Consider the following 17,661-nt stretch of genomic DNA (forward strand, 5'->3'; position numbering starts at 1 on the left):
CCACCCCCGCGGCATGCGGGATCTTCCCGGACCAGGGCATGAACCCGTGTCCCCTGCATCGGCAGGCAGACTCTCAACCACTGTGCCACCAGGGAAGCCCTAATGTGGACCATTTTTAAAGTCTTCATTGAATTTGTTACAATATTGCTTCTGTTTTTTATGGTTTTTTGTTTTGTTTTGTGGCCACGAAGCATGTAGGATCTTAGCTCCCCAACCAGGGATTGAACCTGCACCCCCTGCATTGGAAGGCAAAGTCTTAACCTCTAGATCACCAGGGAAGTCCCTTTTTCTGCATCTTTTGAGACCATGTGGTTTTTATTCTTCAAGTTGTTAATGTGGCATATTCTTCAGGTTGTTAATTAGGTGATTTGGAGATATTGAAAAATTCTTGATCCTTTTAATGTATTGTTGGATTTGGTTCGCTACTCTTTTGAATTTTTGTATCTATGTTCATGAGTGATATTGGCCTGTAGTTCGTTTTGTGGTATCTTTGCCTGGTTTTGGTATCAGGGTGATGGTGGCCTTGTAGAATGAGCTTGGGAGTGTTCCTTCCTCTGCAATTTTTTGGAAGAGTTTCAGAAGGATAGATGTTAACTCTTAATGTTTGATAGAATTTGCCTCTGCAGCCATCTGGTTCTGAACTTTTGTTTATTGGAATTTTTTAAATCACAGTTTCCATTTCAGTACTTGTGATTGGTCTGTTCATGTTTTGTATTTCTTCCTGGTTCAGTCTTGAAGGTTGTACCTTTCTAAGAGTTTGTCCATTTCTTCTAGGTTGTCCATTTTATTGGCGTATAGTTGCTTGCAATAGTCTCTTATGATCCTTTGTATTTTTGTGGTGTCTGTTGTAACTTTTTCATTTCTAATTTTATTGATTTGAGCATTCTCTCTTTTTTTCTTGATGAATCTGGCTAAAGGTTTATCAATTTTGTTTACCTTTTCAGAAAAACAGCTTTTAGTTTTGTTGATCTTTTCTTTAATTTTCTTTGTCTCTATTGCATTTATCTTGCTCTGATCTTTATGATTTCTTTCCTTCTGCTATTTTGTGTCTTTTGTTTGTTGTTGTTTCTCTAGTTGCTTTAGGTGTAAGGTTAGGTTGTTTTTGTGAGATTTCTCTTGTTTCTTGAGGTAAGAATGTTTTGTTATAATCTTCCTTCTTAAAACTGCTTTTGTTGTGTCCCATAGGTTTTGGATTGTCATGCTTTTGTCTTCATTTGTTTCTAGGTTTTTCTTGATTTCCTCTTTGATTTCTTCAGTGATCCATTTGTTGTTTAGTAGCATATTGTTTAGCCTCCACGTGGTTGTGTTTTTTACAGTTTTTTTTCTTGTAGTTGATTTCTAATCTCATAGTGCTGTGTTCAGAAAAGATGTTTGATATGATTTCAATTTTCATAAATTTACTGAGGCTTGCTTTGCCTCCCAGCATGTGATCTATCCTGGAGAATATTCCATGTGCACTTGAGAAGAAAGTGTATTCTGCTACTTTTGGATGGAATGCTCTATAAATATCAATAAGTCCATCTGGTCTAATGTGTTATTTAAGGTCTGTGTTTCCTTATGGATTTTGTCTGGATGATCTGTCCATTGATGTAAGTGGGGTGTTCAAGTCCTTCACTATTACTGTGTAACTGTCAATTTCTCCTTTTTTGGCTGTTAGTAATTTGCTGTATATATTGAGGTGCTTCTAGGTTGGATGCATATGTGTTTGCAATTGTTATATCTTCTTTTTGGATTGATCTCTTGATCATCATGTACATCCTTCTTTGTCTCTTGTAACAGTCTTTATTTTAAAGTCTAGTTTGTCTGATATAAGTATTGCTACTCCAGCTTTCTTTTGATTTCCATTTGCATGGAATACCTTTTTGCATCCCCTCACTTATAGTCTGTATGTGTCCCTAGATCTGAAGTGGGTCTCTTGTAGACAGCATATATACATGTCTTGTTTTTGTAGCTATTCAGCCAGTCTTTGTCTTTTGGTTGGAGCGTTTAATTCATTTAAATTTAAGATAATTACTGATATGTATGTCCTTATTGCCTTTTTGTTGTTTTGGGGTTGTTTTCTTAGGTCTTTTTTCTTCCCTTCGTCTTTTGTGCTCTTCTCTTGTGATTTGGAGACTATTTTTAGTGTTGCGTTTGGATTCTTTGGTGTGTGTGTGTATATCTATTGTAGATTTTTGGTTTGTGCGTACAAAAGATTTTGATATATCAGTCTATATGTATACAAAATTGTTTTTAAGTTGCTGGTCTTTTAATTTCAAGTATATTCCCAATACTCTGCATTTGTACTCCTCACTGTTGCTGGTTTTGATAGCATATTTTTGTGTGGATGATTTCCTACCTTTATGTTTGCCTTTACTGGTGAGCTTTGCCGTTTGTAATTTTCTGGTTTCTAGGTGTGGGTTTTTCTTTCCCTCCTAGAGAAGTTCCTTTAGCATTTGTTGTAAAGATTTTTTGGTGGTGCTGAATTCTTTTAGCTTTTGCCTGCTGTAAAGCTTTCAGTTTCTCCATTGAATCTGAATGAGATCCTTACTGGGTATAGTATTCTTGGTTGTAGGTATTTCCCTTTCATCACTTTAAATGTATCATGCCACTCCCTTCTGGGCTGCAGAGGTTCAGCTGAAAAATCAGCTGATAACTTTATGGGGATTCCCTTGTATGTAATTTGTTACTTTTTCCTTGTTGTTTTTAATATTTTCTCTTTCCTTTCAGTTTTTGCCAGTTCGATTAGTATGTGTCTTGGCATGTTCCTCCTTGGGGTTATCCTGCCTGGGACTCTGTGTTTCCTAGACTTGGGTGACTGTTTCCTCTTCCATGTAAGGGAAGTTTTCAGCTATTATCTCTTCAAATACTTTCTAGGCCCTTTCTCTCCTCTCCTTCTGGAACCCCTATAATGTGAATGTTGGTGCATTTAATGTTGTCCCTAGATGTGTCTTAAACTGTTCTCAATTTTTTTTTCATTTCTTTATTGTGTTCCGTGACAGTGATATCCACCATTCCGTCTTCCAGGTTACTTATCTGTTCTTCCGCCTCATTTATTCTGCTATTGATTCCTTCTAGTGTGTTTTTCATTTCTCTTATTGTATTGTTCATCTCTGTTTTTTAAATTTTCTAGCTCTTTGTTAAGCATTTCTTGTATCTTTTCAGTCTGTGTCTCAATTCTCTTTCCCATATCTTGGATCATCTTTACTATCATTACCCTGAATTCTTTTTCAGGTAGATTGCCTATCTCCACTTCACTTAGTTGTTCTTTTTTATCTTATTCCTTCTTCTGGAACATATTTCTCTGCCATCTTACTTTCTTTAACTTTCTATTTTTGCATTGCACAGCCTGCAGGATTGTAGCTCCTCTTGTTTCTGATGTCTGCCCCCTGGTGGATGAGGCTGGTCTAAGAGGCTTGTGCAAGCTTCCTGTTGGGAGGATCTGGTGCCTTCCCACTGGTGGGTGGAGCTGGGTCTTATCTATCTGGTGGGCTGGGCCATGTCAAGGGGCATGTCTGTAGGCGGCTGTAGGTTTAGAAGACTTTAAGCAGCCTGATTGCTGATGGATGGGGCTGTGTTCCCACCCTGTTGGTTGTTTGTCCTGTGGTGTCCCAGCACTGGAGCCTTTGGGCTATCTGGTGGGGCCAGGTCTTGGTGTCAAAATGGTGGCCTCCAAGACAGCTCACGCCAATGAATACTCCCCAGTTTCTCCACCACCAGTGTCCTTGTCCCTGCAGTGAGCCACAGCTGCCCCCCACCTCCCCAGGAGACCCTCCAAGACCAGCAAGTAGGTCTCTGAGGCTCTTGTGAAGTCACTGATTTTTCCCCAGGTCCTGGTGTGCACACGAGACCTTGTGTGTGCCCTTCAAGAGTGATATTTCTGCTTCCCCCAGTCCTGTGGATTTCCAGTAATCAAGCCCCACTGGCCTTCAAAGCCAGATGCTCTCAGGGCTCCTCCTCCCAATCCAGACCCCCAGACTGGGGAGCCTGTCATGGGGCTCAGAACTCACTCCTGTAGGAGACTCTTTATGAATATATTTTCCAGTTTGTGGGTTGCCCACCTGGCAGCTATGGGATTTGATTGTATCAGGAATGCACCCCCCCCCCACCCCACTGTCTCATTGCAGCTTCTTCTTTGTCTTTCGAAGTAGAATATCTTTTTTGGTAGGTTCCAGTCATTTTTTGTCAGTGGTTGTTCAGCAGTTAGTTGTGATTTTGGTGTTTTCATGAAAGGAGGTGAGGTCAGGTCCTTCTACTCCTCCATCTTGTCCAGGCATCCCTGCCTCTAGAGTCACAGGCTGTATATCTACCTTTTTATGATTAGCATTTTCATGGTATATCTTTTCCATTTTTTTTGCTTCAACCTATTTGTGTTCTTATATTTATAGTGTGTTTCCTACCTCTAAGTAACATATAGTTGGGTCATAGTTTTTATCCAGCCTGATCGTCTGTCTTTTAATTGACTTATTATTTTGTCTGTAATTAAGTTCATGATATGCACAGTTGGATTTAAGTCTGTCATCTTGCATTTGTTTTTCATCTGTCCTATATGTGTCTTTTTTCCTTTGTATCTTTTTTTTTAAGAAAATGGTTTCTCGAAGGATTACAGTTTATATACTGTGGTAATCACCTCAGATTAGGATTATACTGCCTCACTACAATCCAAGAGCAGAAATCAGTATACTGCAGTGAATTCTTAAAGCTTTTGTTTATCTGTATATGCCTTATATTTTGCCTTCATTTTGAAAAGTATTTTCCCTGGGCATAGAATTCTAGGGTTAATTTTTGTTTCAGTACTTTAAACATGGAATTCCATTTCTGTCTCACATCTATGGTTTCCGTTAAGAAATAATTCATTTTTATTGTTCTTCCCTAAAGGAAGTGCATCTTTTTTTTTCTTCTTTCTTTTGGCCACGCTGTGCAGCATGCAGGATCTTAGTTCCCTAGCCAGGGATCAAACCTGCACCTCCCTGCAGTGGAAGCACAGAGTCTTAACCACTGGACTGCCAGGGAAGTCCCCCTGTGGCTTCTTTTAAGATATTCTCTCTTTCTCTGACACTCAGCAGTTTGAATGTGATGTATTTAGGTATAATTTTCTTTGTATTTATTCTGCTTGGGCTTTACTGAGTTTCTTAGATTTGTGGTCATTGCCTTTTATCAAATTTGGAATATTCTCAGCTATTATTTCTTCAAATATTGTTTCTGTCCCATTCTTTTTTCCTCTTCTTCTGGGACTACACATTATCCTTTTTTGTTTTTCCTTTTAGCATTTTAAGGAATAGTGCATTAGACTTTTTTGGCCATGCTTCACATCTTGTTAATGCTTTGTCTTTTCCCCCATTTTTTTCTCTTCTGCTTCAGTTTGAATATCTTCTATTTACCTGTCTTCAAATTCACAATTCTTATCTTCTGCTGGGTCTAGTCTACTCTTAAGTCTATACAATGAGTTTTTAATTTCAGTTAAAAACTACATTTTGCAGTTCTACAATGTCCATTTGCTTTCTTTTTGTAGATTCCATTTTTTTTGTTGAAATATTTCCATATTTTCACTGCATTGTTTATCTTTTTTTCTATATTTTTAACATATTACTGTACAGTTAATCTGAACTCTTTGTATACTAACTCTAATACATGAATTATCGCTGTGTCTGTTCTTGACTATCTTTTGGTTTTTTGTCTATTAATTGCTCTTTGATTTTTTTGCATGTCTAGTAATTTTTGTGTGTTGGACATGTTGTATGGTGCATAATTCCCTCTAAAGAATGTAAAGTTTTATTCTGCCAATAACTTAACTATCTGGCGGAACAAAACTGCTATACTCTGCTAGCTCTCCTGGAGGCTTGCCTTCCACCTGCACATGTTAGGAGCCAGCCAAAGATCTGAGGTGAATTTTTATGCAGAATTTTAGAGCCCCTTCTCTATGGCTTCCTTATCTCCATTACTCTGCCCCCAAATCCCAGTTGTTTTGCAGACCCAAATCCAATTTTTGTTTATTCCATGTAGCAATACTGTTACTTTCTGCTTGATTTCTGTTTCTCTGTGCCACAGTCTAGAAAATATCTTTAGGGACATTTTGCTGGGTATAAAACTCAAGATTGATAATTTTTTCCTTTCAGCACTTTTATCATCGGTGTGAATGTGGAGTTCCCTTCAGGTTCACCCGTCTTTTCAATAATTGTAGCCCTGCAGTGGTTGCTTTCCAGTACCTGTAAACTGTTTCATTTATTTGCCCAGCTTTTGTTGTTTTCTTCTTTCAGAATTTTGAAGTCATTGCTTTTTGGTGTTGTATTCAACAAGTACAAAGTCCTGTCTATTTATCAGAATGTGACCTGTTCAGTTCTCTCCTGAAACTTATAGGCTTTTCTCCTTTTTCCCAGGGTTCTAAATTTTTCTGATTTCTCTTCCTGTTTGCCTAGTAATTCATAAAATATTTTTATTTTTTCTTTCTTTTTATTATTTTTTATTTTTTCTTACCATTTTCTTTGGGTTGAGCTCCAAGGAAGTTTGTCACTTACCTGTGTTTGGTTTGATTCTGTGAAGTATGAAAATGCACAGAAATACAGATAAAAGCATATTAGGTTGAGCTATATGAAATTGCCATTTTTGTATGTCCAAATAGTTGAATGTCATCACTTGCACTACAGTTTATCTAATAATTATCAACCAGTTACACCATCCAGTAGTCAATATTTATCATCTTGGCTTATTTGCCTCCACACATAATATATGTTTTTTCCTTTTTGTTACACAATTCATACATGAATTCTGTCTCTTACTCTCTCTCACTATATCATGGTTCTGCGCTCCTAGCATGCTGTCACTGCTGGTATTAGGTCGACTCACTCAATGCTAAAATCTTTTTGACTATTAAAGCCAGTCTCCTCACTTTAGAGGTAGCCAGTTCTCTTTTCTGATATTTTTATATTCATTAAGTAGAATTTGAGGATCATGGTATATACATATTTTTAGAATTTTGTTTTAAGTAATTAGTGATGTTCCTGGGCTAGCCGTTACAATGCCTTTTATTTTCAAGCTTTGTGTTATTTGTCTCTTGTAAAAAGTATGTTGTCGTTTTTGTTGTTTTTAAACTTCTCTGAAGGTCTTAATCTTTTATGAAATGTTTTCAAATCTCAGTGTCCCTAGATCAAGTTTTATTGGAACACAGCCACATCCATTTGTTTACATATTGCCCGTGCCTACTTTCGTGGTAAAGCAGCCAACTTGATTAGTTGTAGTTGAGGCTACATACGGTCTACAAAACCTAAAATATTTACTAATTGGCCCTTTATACAAAAAATTTGCCAACTCACATTCTAGTATTATCAGTGCTTTGAGGGTATTCTGTTACTTTCTGGCTTCCAGTGTTTGTATTGAAACAACAGAAAACAGTGTATTTTTTTTCTTCTGAGATTGTTAGTTTTTTTATGATGTGCCTAAATGTGGTTTTCTTTATATTTATTCCTGGGGTTAGAGGTATTCTATAGTCCGATGTGAGCTGTTCCAGAAAATTCTCAGCCATTATCTCTTCAAATATGTTTCTGTTGCATCTTGCTTCTCTTACTGGGGCTCCAGTTGCAAGTATATTAGACCTTTAGTTTGTGCCACGTATCTCTTAGGCATTTTGATGTGTTTTCCATCCTTTGTGTTTTTTCTGTTTCAGTCTGGATATTTCTCACTGACCTATCTTCAGGTTTACTAATTATCTCTTCAGATGAATCTAACCTGCTGTTAAATCCAATTACATATATTTTCTAAGATTTTTTTTTTCTACTCAGTTTTATGGCTGTGCTGTTCCTTTCTTTTGTGAAAGGTTATTTAGCCCATGACTTATGCCTCGGTGATGATGAGTCACATTGTGTCTCTACTTACATTGTACTGACAATGTAGTGATGATTTTACTTATACTTACTCCATGAATAGAGTGACCATATCCTGGATGCTGAAGAGCTAAATTGCCACTAGTAAGACCAATACCAAAATGCAAATAAATTGTCAAGAACAAGGTCAGCCAGAATTGATCTGGGAATCATGTAGATTACAAACAATAAAAAGCATTTTTAATGAAGAGACAAGTATACTAGGGCATGCATGATATCTCAGGAAAATAAGCCACATTTTAGGATTTACCAGATATTACCAAATTTTTTTTGTATAATCTGAGTACAGTTCAGATGCTATATTATTTTAGCTAGCTACTTAGGATGTTGCTATAGGAATTATGTGGCATGGCTCTTCAGGAAGCAAGAAAATAGTGGGAGAAAAATTTGAACACTGAGCACCATTCAGTTAGCATTGTTTTTTATAAATTTATTTATTTTTGGCTGTGTTGGGTCTTTGTTGCTGCACGCAGGCTTTCTCTAGTTGCGGTGAGTGGGGGCTGCTCTTTGTTGTGGTATGTGGGCTTCTCATTGCGGTGGCTTCTCTTGTTGTAGAGCACAGGCTCTAGGCGCATGGGCTTCAGTAGTTGTGACATGCGGGCTCAGTATTTGTGGCTCACGGGTTCTAGAGCGCAGGCTCAGTAGTTATGGTACTCAGGCTTAGTTGCTCCGCGGCATGTGGGATCTTCCCAGACCAGGGCTCGAACCCGTGTCCCCTGCACTGGCAGGCAGATTCTTAACCCCTGCGCCAACAGGGAAGTCCCCAGTTAGAATTGTTTTTATTTTATTTTATTTTATTTGAGTCCCTAACTTGTACTCATGTATTTTGTGCTAACAGAAATACAGAGATACAATTTCTGGTCTAAAAAAATCATAACATCTAATGGGGAGAGTAAAAGAAATAGGGCACATTTTTTTAAAAAGGAAAGAAAAAAGAAAGCAGAGTGAAATATATGCCACAAGAGAAATACAAACAAAGTACTCCAAGTTTAAAAGAGAGTAGGGACTCAAATTATGGAAGGTCACATCTAAGTGATCTGTGATGTGACCTAAGTGGGAGGATCTGTGCATAGAGAGGGGAGTCAGGGGAGAGAGGGATGGAAGAGGAATTTGAATGGTGTTGAATGTTGGGCAGTCATAGTTTATTTCAAGAGATAATGGATGATGTTTCTAATCAAGGTAATTGTATGAGTAGAGCTATAATTTAGAAAAATCACGTTAGCTTTATAATGTGGAGTAGATGAGAATGAGAGGAGACAGGAAATAAGAGTTAGGAAGCTTTTGTAATAACTGGGGTGGCAGTGGAAAGAGGAAGCAAAGGTAGGACTTGGGTTCTGTAGCTCACCTATAAGGGTGAAGAGTGGTCTTGTGTCCTTAGTACTTAATTTAGTCCCTGGGAAATTTCCTAGTGTCCCTATTTTTAAAGCTATAATTTCAGAAGTGATCTGAAAGTGGGAATAAATATTTACTACTGGGAAAATCTTGACTCCATTATTGTTGATCTCAATATCATTGATCTCAGGCATAGATGACCCACCAGTGGCATTCTCTGCTCCCATGCCATGTGGTTAAAGATTCCTATGTCATAAAATAATACTATTGGGTTACCTGAAAATTTGTGCAATATAACTAGGCCATTTGTAGTGCTCAGACCTTTATCTTATTTTTTTCTTACTTTCTGTGACTTTTCCTGAGGCTACGAGTTATGAGTGGGAGATGGTGGGAAGTCACTGGGGCATGTATTTTAAAGATGGTGACAAGTGTAATGTAAATTTTGGAGGTATTTGGAAAAAGGAGGGGTTAAGGAACTGGAGGTCATAACTGAAAAGGACAGTTACATGGATTCAGTAGACAGGGAATGTGAATAGGTTAAAGAGGATTCTTGTACTCAGAAGTAAATTCGTAGGTGAAGATTTTAGACGTTTAACAGTTTGAAGTGTTGAGGTCTGCTCTGGGTGTCAGATACACCTCTACTCGTGGCCATAGGATTTGTGCTCCGAACACCAAATTGATTCCACATCAAAACTGCATCTGTCATTGACAAAAGTAATTCTTTGAGGACAGTCATGTTTGACATCCCTTTTAACTCTATACTATCAGAATTGTGTTTTATCTCTAATTTTTGGAGTTTTTTTGTTTGTATAGAGTATGGAAAACAGCATTGTGAGAAAAAATACAGAATATTTTCATATTTGATGGTAGAGTCATTTCTAAATCATTGTAACTTGAGCCAAAATGATGTGCCACAGGTTTATTAACCCTTGTTGGTCTGGCAGCGATGCAAAAGTTCTTATACTTATCCTGTGGCCAAGTGAATGTAGATGATTTTTGAAAGTTATCAAATGGTCTTCAATTTTTTTCCTTATAACTCTTCTTGGTTTTTATTAGTCTTGGTTTTCTGGCTTATGACTCTTCATATTTATATGCTTCAGCATGTCTTTTGTTCCATGCGGATTGTTTACTATAGTGAAAAGTGTCATATATACATTCAGACCAAGAAATAAAAATTAGCCAGCATTCTTGAAACCCTTGTGAAATCCTCCCTCTGTAGCTGGAATTAGTTCCTTTTCATTGCTTTATAGTACTAAATTGTTTTAATATACCACGAGAAATTAATCTACTATTGATGAATGTTTGTTTTTCCAGTTTAGGGCTCTTATGTAAAATGCTGCTGTGGATATTTTTTTATTAAAAGTAATAGACTTAACTTTTAATTATTTTTTATTGAGGTATAATTGACATAACATTCTTAGTTTCAGTTGTACATTATTTGATATTTGTGTGTATTGTGAAGTGATCACCACAATAAGTCTAGTTAACATCCATCATCACCATACAGTTATAATTTTTTTTTATGCTAAGAACTTTCAAGATCTGTTAGCAACTTTCAAATCTGCAATACAGTTTTATTAACTACAGTCCTCATACTGTACATTACATGACTTAACTTTGTAACTGAAAGTTTGTACCTTATGGCCCCTTTCATGCATTTCTCCTCCTACCTCCACTCTCCAGCCTCTGGCAGCCACCAATCTGTTCTCTGTATCTTTGTGCTTGTTTTTCTTTTTTTTAGATTCTACATAGAATTGAGATCATATGGTTTTTGTCTTTCTCTGTCTGACTAATTTCACATAGCATAATGCCCTCAAGGTCCATCCATGTTGTCACAAATGGCAAGACTCCCTTCTTTTTTATGGCTGAATATTCCATCCGTGGATACTTAGGTTGTTTCCATATGTGGCTTTTGTAAATAATGCTGAAATGAACATGGGGATAGTCATCCTTCAGTATCCTAGGGGAGTTGGTTCCAGGGCCCCCCTTGGATACTAAAATATGCAGATACTCAAGTCCCTTATATAAAAGGCAAAGTATTTGCATATAACCCATATACATCCTCCCTTATATTTTAAATTATCTGTAGATTACTTAAAGTACCTAGTACAATGTAAGTGATGTGTAAATAGTTGTAAATGTCTTTTTTTATAATAGCCTTTCTTACAGGTGTGGTGATATTATTTCACTGTGGTTTTGATTTGTATTTCCCTGATAATTAGTGATTTTGAACACCTCCTGTACCTGTTGGCCATTTGTATGTCTTCTTGGGAAAAATGTCTATCTCTTCTGCCCATTTTTTAATCGGATTGGGTTTTATTTTTTTCTTTGCTATATATTAACCCCTTAGCAGATATAGGATTTGCAAATATTTTCTCCCATTTGGTAGGTTGCCTTTTCATTGTGTTGATTGTTTCCTTTGCTGTGCAAAAGCTTTTTAGTTTGATGTAGTCTCACTTGTTTGTTTTTGCTTTTCTACCCTTTTTATGGCTTGGGTATGGTAGAGAGATCTTTATTTATGCCCGATATTTTATCTTATAATTGGTATTTCATCTTCTACCTTTAAATATTCAAAGCTTTAATTAACTCTTTAATATTGTCTAGTTTGAGATCACAAAAATAATGCCTATATGAGCATCATCACTAACTGGTAACATTAAATACTGCATAATAATGTTTATGTAACTGTCTTCGTATGTACATCTTCAGAGGAGAAACAATGTTTTAGTAATCTTAAATACCTGCTTAATATGACAGCACCAGAGATCTAGGGGAATCTGAATAAATGCTTTAACTATTTTTAAAAATATTTTTTGGAGACATGACAAAACAGTTGGTGTCACATGTAAGTCTTTTAAATGAATGATTCTTTTACAACATGGTAAGAGTAAGTTTTCATATGTCCTTCCTACATCACCAAATGCTGATCATTTCAGAATGAATAGCAATATGCCATTTCAGGGATCAGTGTCATTCACGGATGTGACTGTGGACTTCACCCAGGAGGAATGGGAGCAACTGGACCCCTCTCAGAGGATCCTCTACATGGACGTGATGCTGGAGAATTACAGCAACTTACTTTCAGTGGGTAAGGACAGCTTTCAGGTGTAGTTCGTAGTTCAATGTTGCCTAGTAGTGTTTAGGTCCTTTCTCAGTTACCAAAAATGATAAGCTTCTGAATTACTAAATGGTTTTGGTGTCAAGCTTCATGTATTAAAGCTGAGAGAGAGTGCAGACTCTGAAGTTCTACCTTCTTTATTTTCAGGCTTTCTGAAGTCCAAGCAGTTAGGAGCTGTGTTCCATAATCAAGTTCTCTGATATTATCAAACCAGATTTTCATGTTGGATCAGTGAGAAGAGTTATGGATACCAGAGTTAGAATTTCCAGTTCACAACTTTCTAGGGAAGATCTGGAAGGTCGGAAGGAGAATCAGATAGAAGCCAGTGGAAGTAATATCCTAGAGATTATGAATGGGTTGGTATCTTTGAAATATTTTTTAGGAATCTATTTTTCAAATCCCTAAACCTTTAGAGGTAGCTGAGAACAGATGACTTGTGCACCTCATATCCTGAGTCATAACCTCCAAATATCGGTCTCTTGCTGCTTAACGTTTTCCTGTTTAATTTCTCTGACACTCAAGCCTTGATTCTTGCCTAACATGTTTTAAACCTTTGTTCTGTGATTAGTTCCTCTTTCATTAGTATTCTCACTTAGCCAGAATGGTGACTTCTGTATTTTAGGTCATGGGAATTGGCTTAGTAGCCTCAAGGAAAATACAGACTTTTCAGTACAAGAGTGACACAAATGGCAGCAGGATCACAAGAGTCAGGAATAACCGGTCATACAGAGATCAGAGTAAAGGTGCTTAAAGCATAGCTTGAGGCCGGCTAAATTTGATCCTTAAGATTCCTTCAAATAAAAGCAGGGACGAGATTGGTTTGAGGAAGAAATTAAACACATGTAAAGGAGAAATACAGGATACAGTGATGGAAACACTCTCTCTCTCCAACAACTTCAATAGAAAAAGTAGTGCAACCCGCAGTAGCAGTGAGCAGTTCTGTCAAAAATATCTTAGATCCATTTTATATTTCCTACAGAATCTATGAATTTCTGGATTGTGCCTTCCACTTGGAAAAGTCCTACTTGGGAGATTTGGAGCTCTGCATAGGGTTCTCTCTGCAAACCTGTGAGAAAGGTTGCCTTTAGGACGTTATTGGTGCAGATGAGAAAAGGAGAGAAAAGGGGAAGGAGCCTCGAGCATGTAGGTGAGGTGGCCATCCGACCACAGTAATTCAGTCTCAGTGTTGCCTGCTCAACTTAGATCTGCCTGGGTTTTTTCCCTTAACATCTCCTTATTTTCTTGGTCTGTACCAACTGGTGTCCTTGAGGACACCAAATAGCCTTTGTCTCTGGAATTGCCAGCCTTCTCACATCATTTGTTTTTATTTATTTCCCTTCACCCACTTTTAAGGCCGTTTTGTAATCTGGCAGTGCTATTTGTGTCCATTTTGCCACAGGCTTTGTCTTTTTCTTTCAGAGTTTAAGAGCTAGGAAAACTTGGAACTGGGGACTTTTTTATACTGGAAGACTGGGTCCCAGACTAAAGAGGCAGCCCTCCAATGGAACATTTGTGGAGTCTTCACATTCCGTAACATTGTGGTGAAAGGGTTGACAGAGTATTTCATGTGCTCTTTCCTAGAGGTATGGAAGGCTGATGACCAGATGGAGAGGGACCACAGAAACCCAGATGAGCAGGCAAGGCCATTTATCGTCTTTAAGAACCAAACCCCAGTTGAAGAAAGAGATAATCTCTTTGGAAAAACATTTAATCTTAGCACAGACTTTGTTTCTTTAAGACAAGTACCCTATAAATATGACTTATATGAAAAAACTTTGAGATATAATTCAGACTTACTTACTAGCGATAGAAGCTACATCAGAAAGAAAGACGATGACTGTAATGGATTTGGAAAAGCACTCCTCTACCTGAAGCAAGAGAAAACGCATACTGGAGTGGAATACTCTGACTATAATAGAAGTGGAAAAGCCTTTAGCCATAAAGAAGGCATTTTTAAACACCAGAAAATCAGAAATTTGGTGCAACCTTTTATCTGTAATTATTGTGACAAGGCGTTCTCATTTAAATCACTCCTTATTAGTCATAAGAGAATACATACTGGAGAAAAACCTTATGAATGTAATGTGTGTAAGAAAACCTTCTCCCATAAGGCAAACCTCATTAAACATCAGAGAATCCATACTGGGGAGAAACCCTTTGAATGTCTTGAATGTGGAAAAGCTTTCACCCACCAGTCAAACCTCATTGTACACCAGCGAGCACATATGGAGAAGAAGCCCTACGAATGCAGTGAATGTGGCAAGACCTTTGCCCAGAAATTTGAACTTACTACACACCAGAGAATTCATACCGGAGAACGACCCTATGAGTGTAATGAATGCGCCAAAACCTTCTTCAAGAAATCAAACCTCATTATACACCAGAAAATTCACACAGGGGAGAAACGCTATGAGTGCAGTGAATGTGGAAAATCCTTTATCCAGAACTCACAACTCATTATACATATGAGAACTCATACCGGAGAAAAACCCTATGAATGTACTGAATGCGGCAAAACATTCAGCCAGAGGTCAACTCTTAGATTACATTTGCGAATCCACACAGGAGAGAAACCATATGAGTGTTCTGAATGTGGGAAGGCCTTCAGCAGGAAGTCCCGACTCGGTGTCCATCAGAGGGTTCATACCGGGGATAAACCCTGAGACTGCAGCCAGGTTGTACTGTGAGAACCCTTCCATTGGGGAGAAACCTCGAGAAGGTGCTGAAGGAACATGGGAACTCATACTGAGATACAATCTGTCTACTCAAAACTGTGTAAAAATGAGGCCCCCTAAGAACAATATTGTACTGATAGTTAGGTATATGATACCCAACTAAAGAATACATATCAGAATATATCCAATTGTAAATAGACGTACTTGGCTGTATTACAGTGAGTTTTTAAAAATCTTGAATAATTCATTCAATAATGAAATATTCTGGGCAGCAAGCAGCATAAAGGAGCTAGAGACAGTACCCTAGGAATTCAGTGGTTATGTGTGAGAATATGCCACCAAAAAAATAACTGTATATTTTAGATCTGCACATGTAAATTTAACAGACACTAAGAGTTTGGAATTCTTGTCTTGATAATCAAATTAGGACACATCAAACATGATTTTCCATACTGAACATGTGTTTTTCAGTACCTTTACAATCCAGTCTGCATTCCAAATGAAACACATAACAGATTTTCATAGCATGTAGCATATGTTTTCTCCTCCTCCTTGCTGGCATATATAAGTTGGTATGACCATTGTTATTGAGCTGCCTCTTCAGTCAACAGAAGACAATGTTGAAGTTTCAACCTTCTGGGTTTGCTGAAGATTTCCTAGAAGTATTATTGACATAAATATGCAAGTGTGAGATAATTGAGAGAGACTGAAGAGAGTGAAAGGCAGCAGATGTGGGTTCTATCACTCAGTGTGCACCACGGAATAAATGGGCTGTGTAAAGAATAGCCACACCCATCATGCTCTTGTTATTTTCCACTGGGATATTTACATACAAATGCAAATGCATGTCTTTTACCAAAATATTGTATAACCCAGAAACTACGTGTATTTTTGGGTGTTTCCCTATTTCTCTTAATATTTTATAAATTGTCTTGCAAAAAAATAGGATGCATATGTAGTTCAAGTGTTACATTTCAGAGACTTTAGAGGAAAAATAATTTAAGAAACTGTCAATAAATGTCTCATATTGCTTTTTAAATTTTCCATGTGCTTAGTCCACTTTAGAAATAAATTTTTGCAGAATTCTGTTTAAAGGAGGCATTTCTTCCATGAGTTTCACTATCATCAACCAAAAGCATTTCCCTTTAGAACCTGAGTTAGCGTAAGTTACAACTTTGCTTTAAAGGCTCACAAACACTTCATAAATTAGACTTTAGTGATCTCCCCATATATTTATTATTAACCTAAAAAAATTTCTTATTTTTGCATAACTCAGATTCCATTTTAGGCTTGATTTCAAATTCACCAGTTCCTTTCCTTATCCATCACAAATCATGCATTAGAATTGTAAATGGCCACTGTAACTGGCCTTTTTTTCTTTTGTTTTTGAAGATTATTGATGTGCTATGACTGTATATGAACGTGAATGATTTTTCTGAACAAATTTATCAGAATATCCTTAGTCCAGTAAGTCTTTGTCTTTCTAAATTGTCATCTTATCTATACTAATGGCAAGGAAGCAAGGGAAGAGGTTAACTTCCTACACTGCTGTTAGAAATACAAATTGTGACAACCTCCTTGGAAATAATTGTGACTCTGTCTTTTAACGTTAAGAACACACATGCAGTTGACTCTTGAACAGCACCAGTTTAATATGCGCAGGTCCGCTCATACACGGATTTTTTTCAGTAAGTTCTACAGTCCTACACAATCCACGGTTGGTTGAATCTGTAGATGCAGAGCCTTGGATACGGAGGACTGACTTTATACTTGGGTTTTCGACTACACTGAAGATCCGTGCCTTTAACCCCTGTGTTATTCAAGGGCCAACTATACTCTTCAACCCAGCAGACTCATTTCTGGGAATCCATCCCTAAGAAAAAAAATAAAGTGCCAGTACCTAAGACTATGTGTTTATCAATGTATATTGTATTTTTTGGTAAGGACAAAAAAGGAAACAATGTGAACGACCATCAGTAAGGAATGATTGAACAAACTGTGGTAAAGATATACCATAGCTGGACAGTATTCCATGGGAAAGAGCATTTAGGGGCAAATGCCACCAAGACAGATGGGGGGAGGGGGGAGAGAAAAAGTGTGTGTGCGTGCCTGTGTGTGTGTGTGCGTGCCTGTGTGTGTGTGTGTGTGCACCAAATTTTGTAAAATAAAAATCTAAAAATGTTGTGTTTATGTGTATTTGTATACGATTTTATGGGCCTGGAGAGTAGAATTCTCCAAAGTCAAAAATATAATTAACATTAATTTCAGTGGAAAATTTTTCATGCATTCCTTAGTCTCTAACATTTGTTTATTCTGGAATACCAACATAACCCATTTAGGTGGACCCAGTTAAATCATGAGTTAACATAGCATGACATAAGGCAGTTCCCTTACTCTGTACAGTGGCCGGCTGCTGTGTTCCGCTCCAGCTTTCATGGCTGTGTTGTAGTCTTGAGCCTGTGTTCTCAACTAAAACACATATTTGACATTCCTTGTTGACAGGATGGAAACTTTAATACAAAAAAAAAAAAAAAAAAACTAGTAAAGACAGAAAAACCAATGAAAAAAATGCAGGGAATGCCAAGGTTGTCATTACTCTAAATTAGCAAATTACAAATGCTTTGAGAAAATTCAGCATAAACACCTTTACAATTAAACAAATGACCATAGAAGTGACTCT

The 17,661-nt window shown here is 37.3% G+C and overlaps 1 protein-coding gene across 5 annotated transcripts in view; it reads left to right on the forward strand.

Moving 5' to 3' along the window:
• ZFP1 (ZFP1 zinc finger protein) overlaps positions 1 to 17,026 on the forward strand; it is a 35,328-nt gene extending 18,302 nt beyond the window's left edge. The window contains exons 2-5 of one of the 5 annotated variants that reach the window (XM_024125043.3): positions 12,125 to 12,276; positions 12,454 to 12,662; positions 13,286 to 13,453; positions 13,888 to 17,026. In XM_024125043.3, the coding sequence (XP_023980811.1) occupies positions 13,411 to 13,453; positions 13,888 to 14,969 (1,125 nt within the window). In that variant the 5' untranslated portion in view covers positions 12,125 to 12,276; positions 12,454 to 12,662; positions 13,286 to 13,410 and the 3' untranslated portion in view covers positions 14,970 to 17,026. Of the gene's footprint in view, positions 1 to 12,124; positions 12,277 to 12,453; positions 12,663 to 13,285; positions 13,454 to 13,887 lie in introns of those variants that run through there. The other 4 variants (XM_024125045.3, XM_024125042.3, XM_007102269.3 and 1 more) reach the window with 4 other exon arrangements.
• Positions 17,027 to 17,661: the final 635 nt, after the last annotated feature.

This window comes from Physeter macrocephalus, chromosome 17 (genome assembly GCF_002837175.3).
Source record: "Physeter macrocephalus isolate SW-GA chromosome 17, ASM283717v5, whole genome shotgun sequence".
In the NCBI taxonomy this organism is placed as follows: Eukaryota; Metazoa; Chordata; class Mammalia; order Artiodactyla; family Physeteridae; genus Physeter; species Physeter macrocephalus.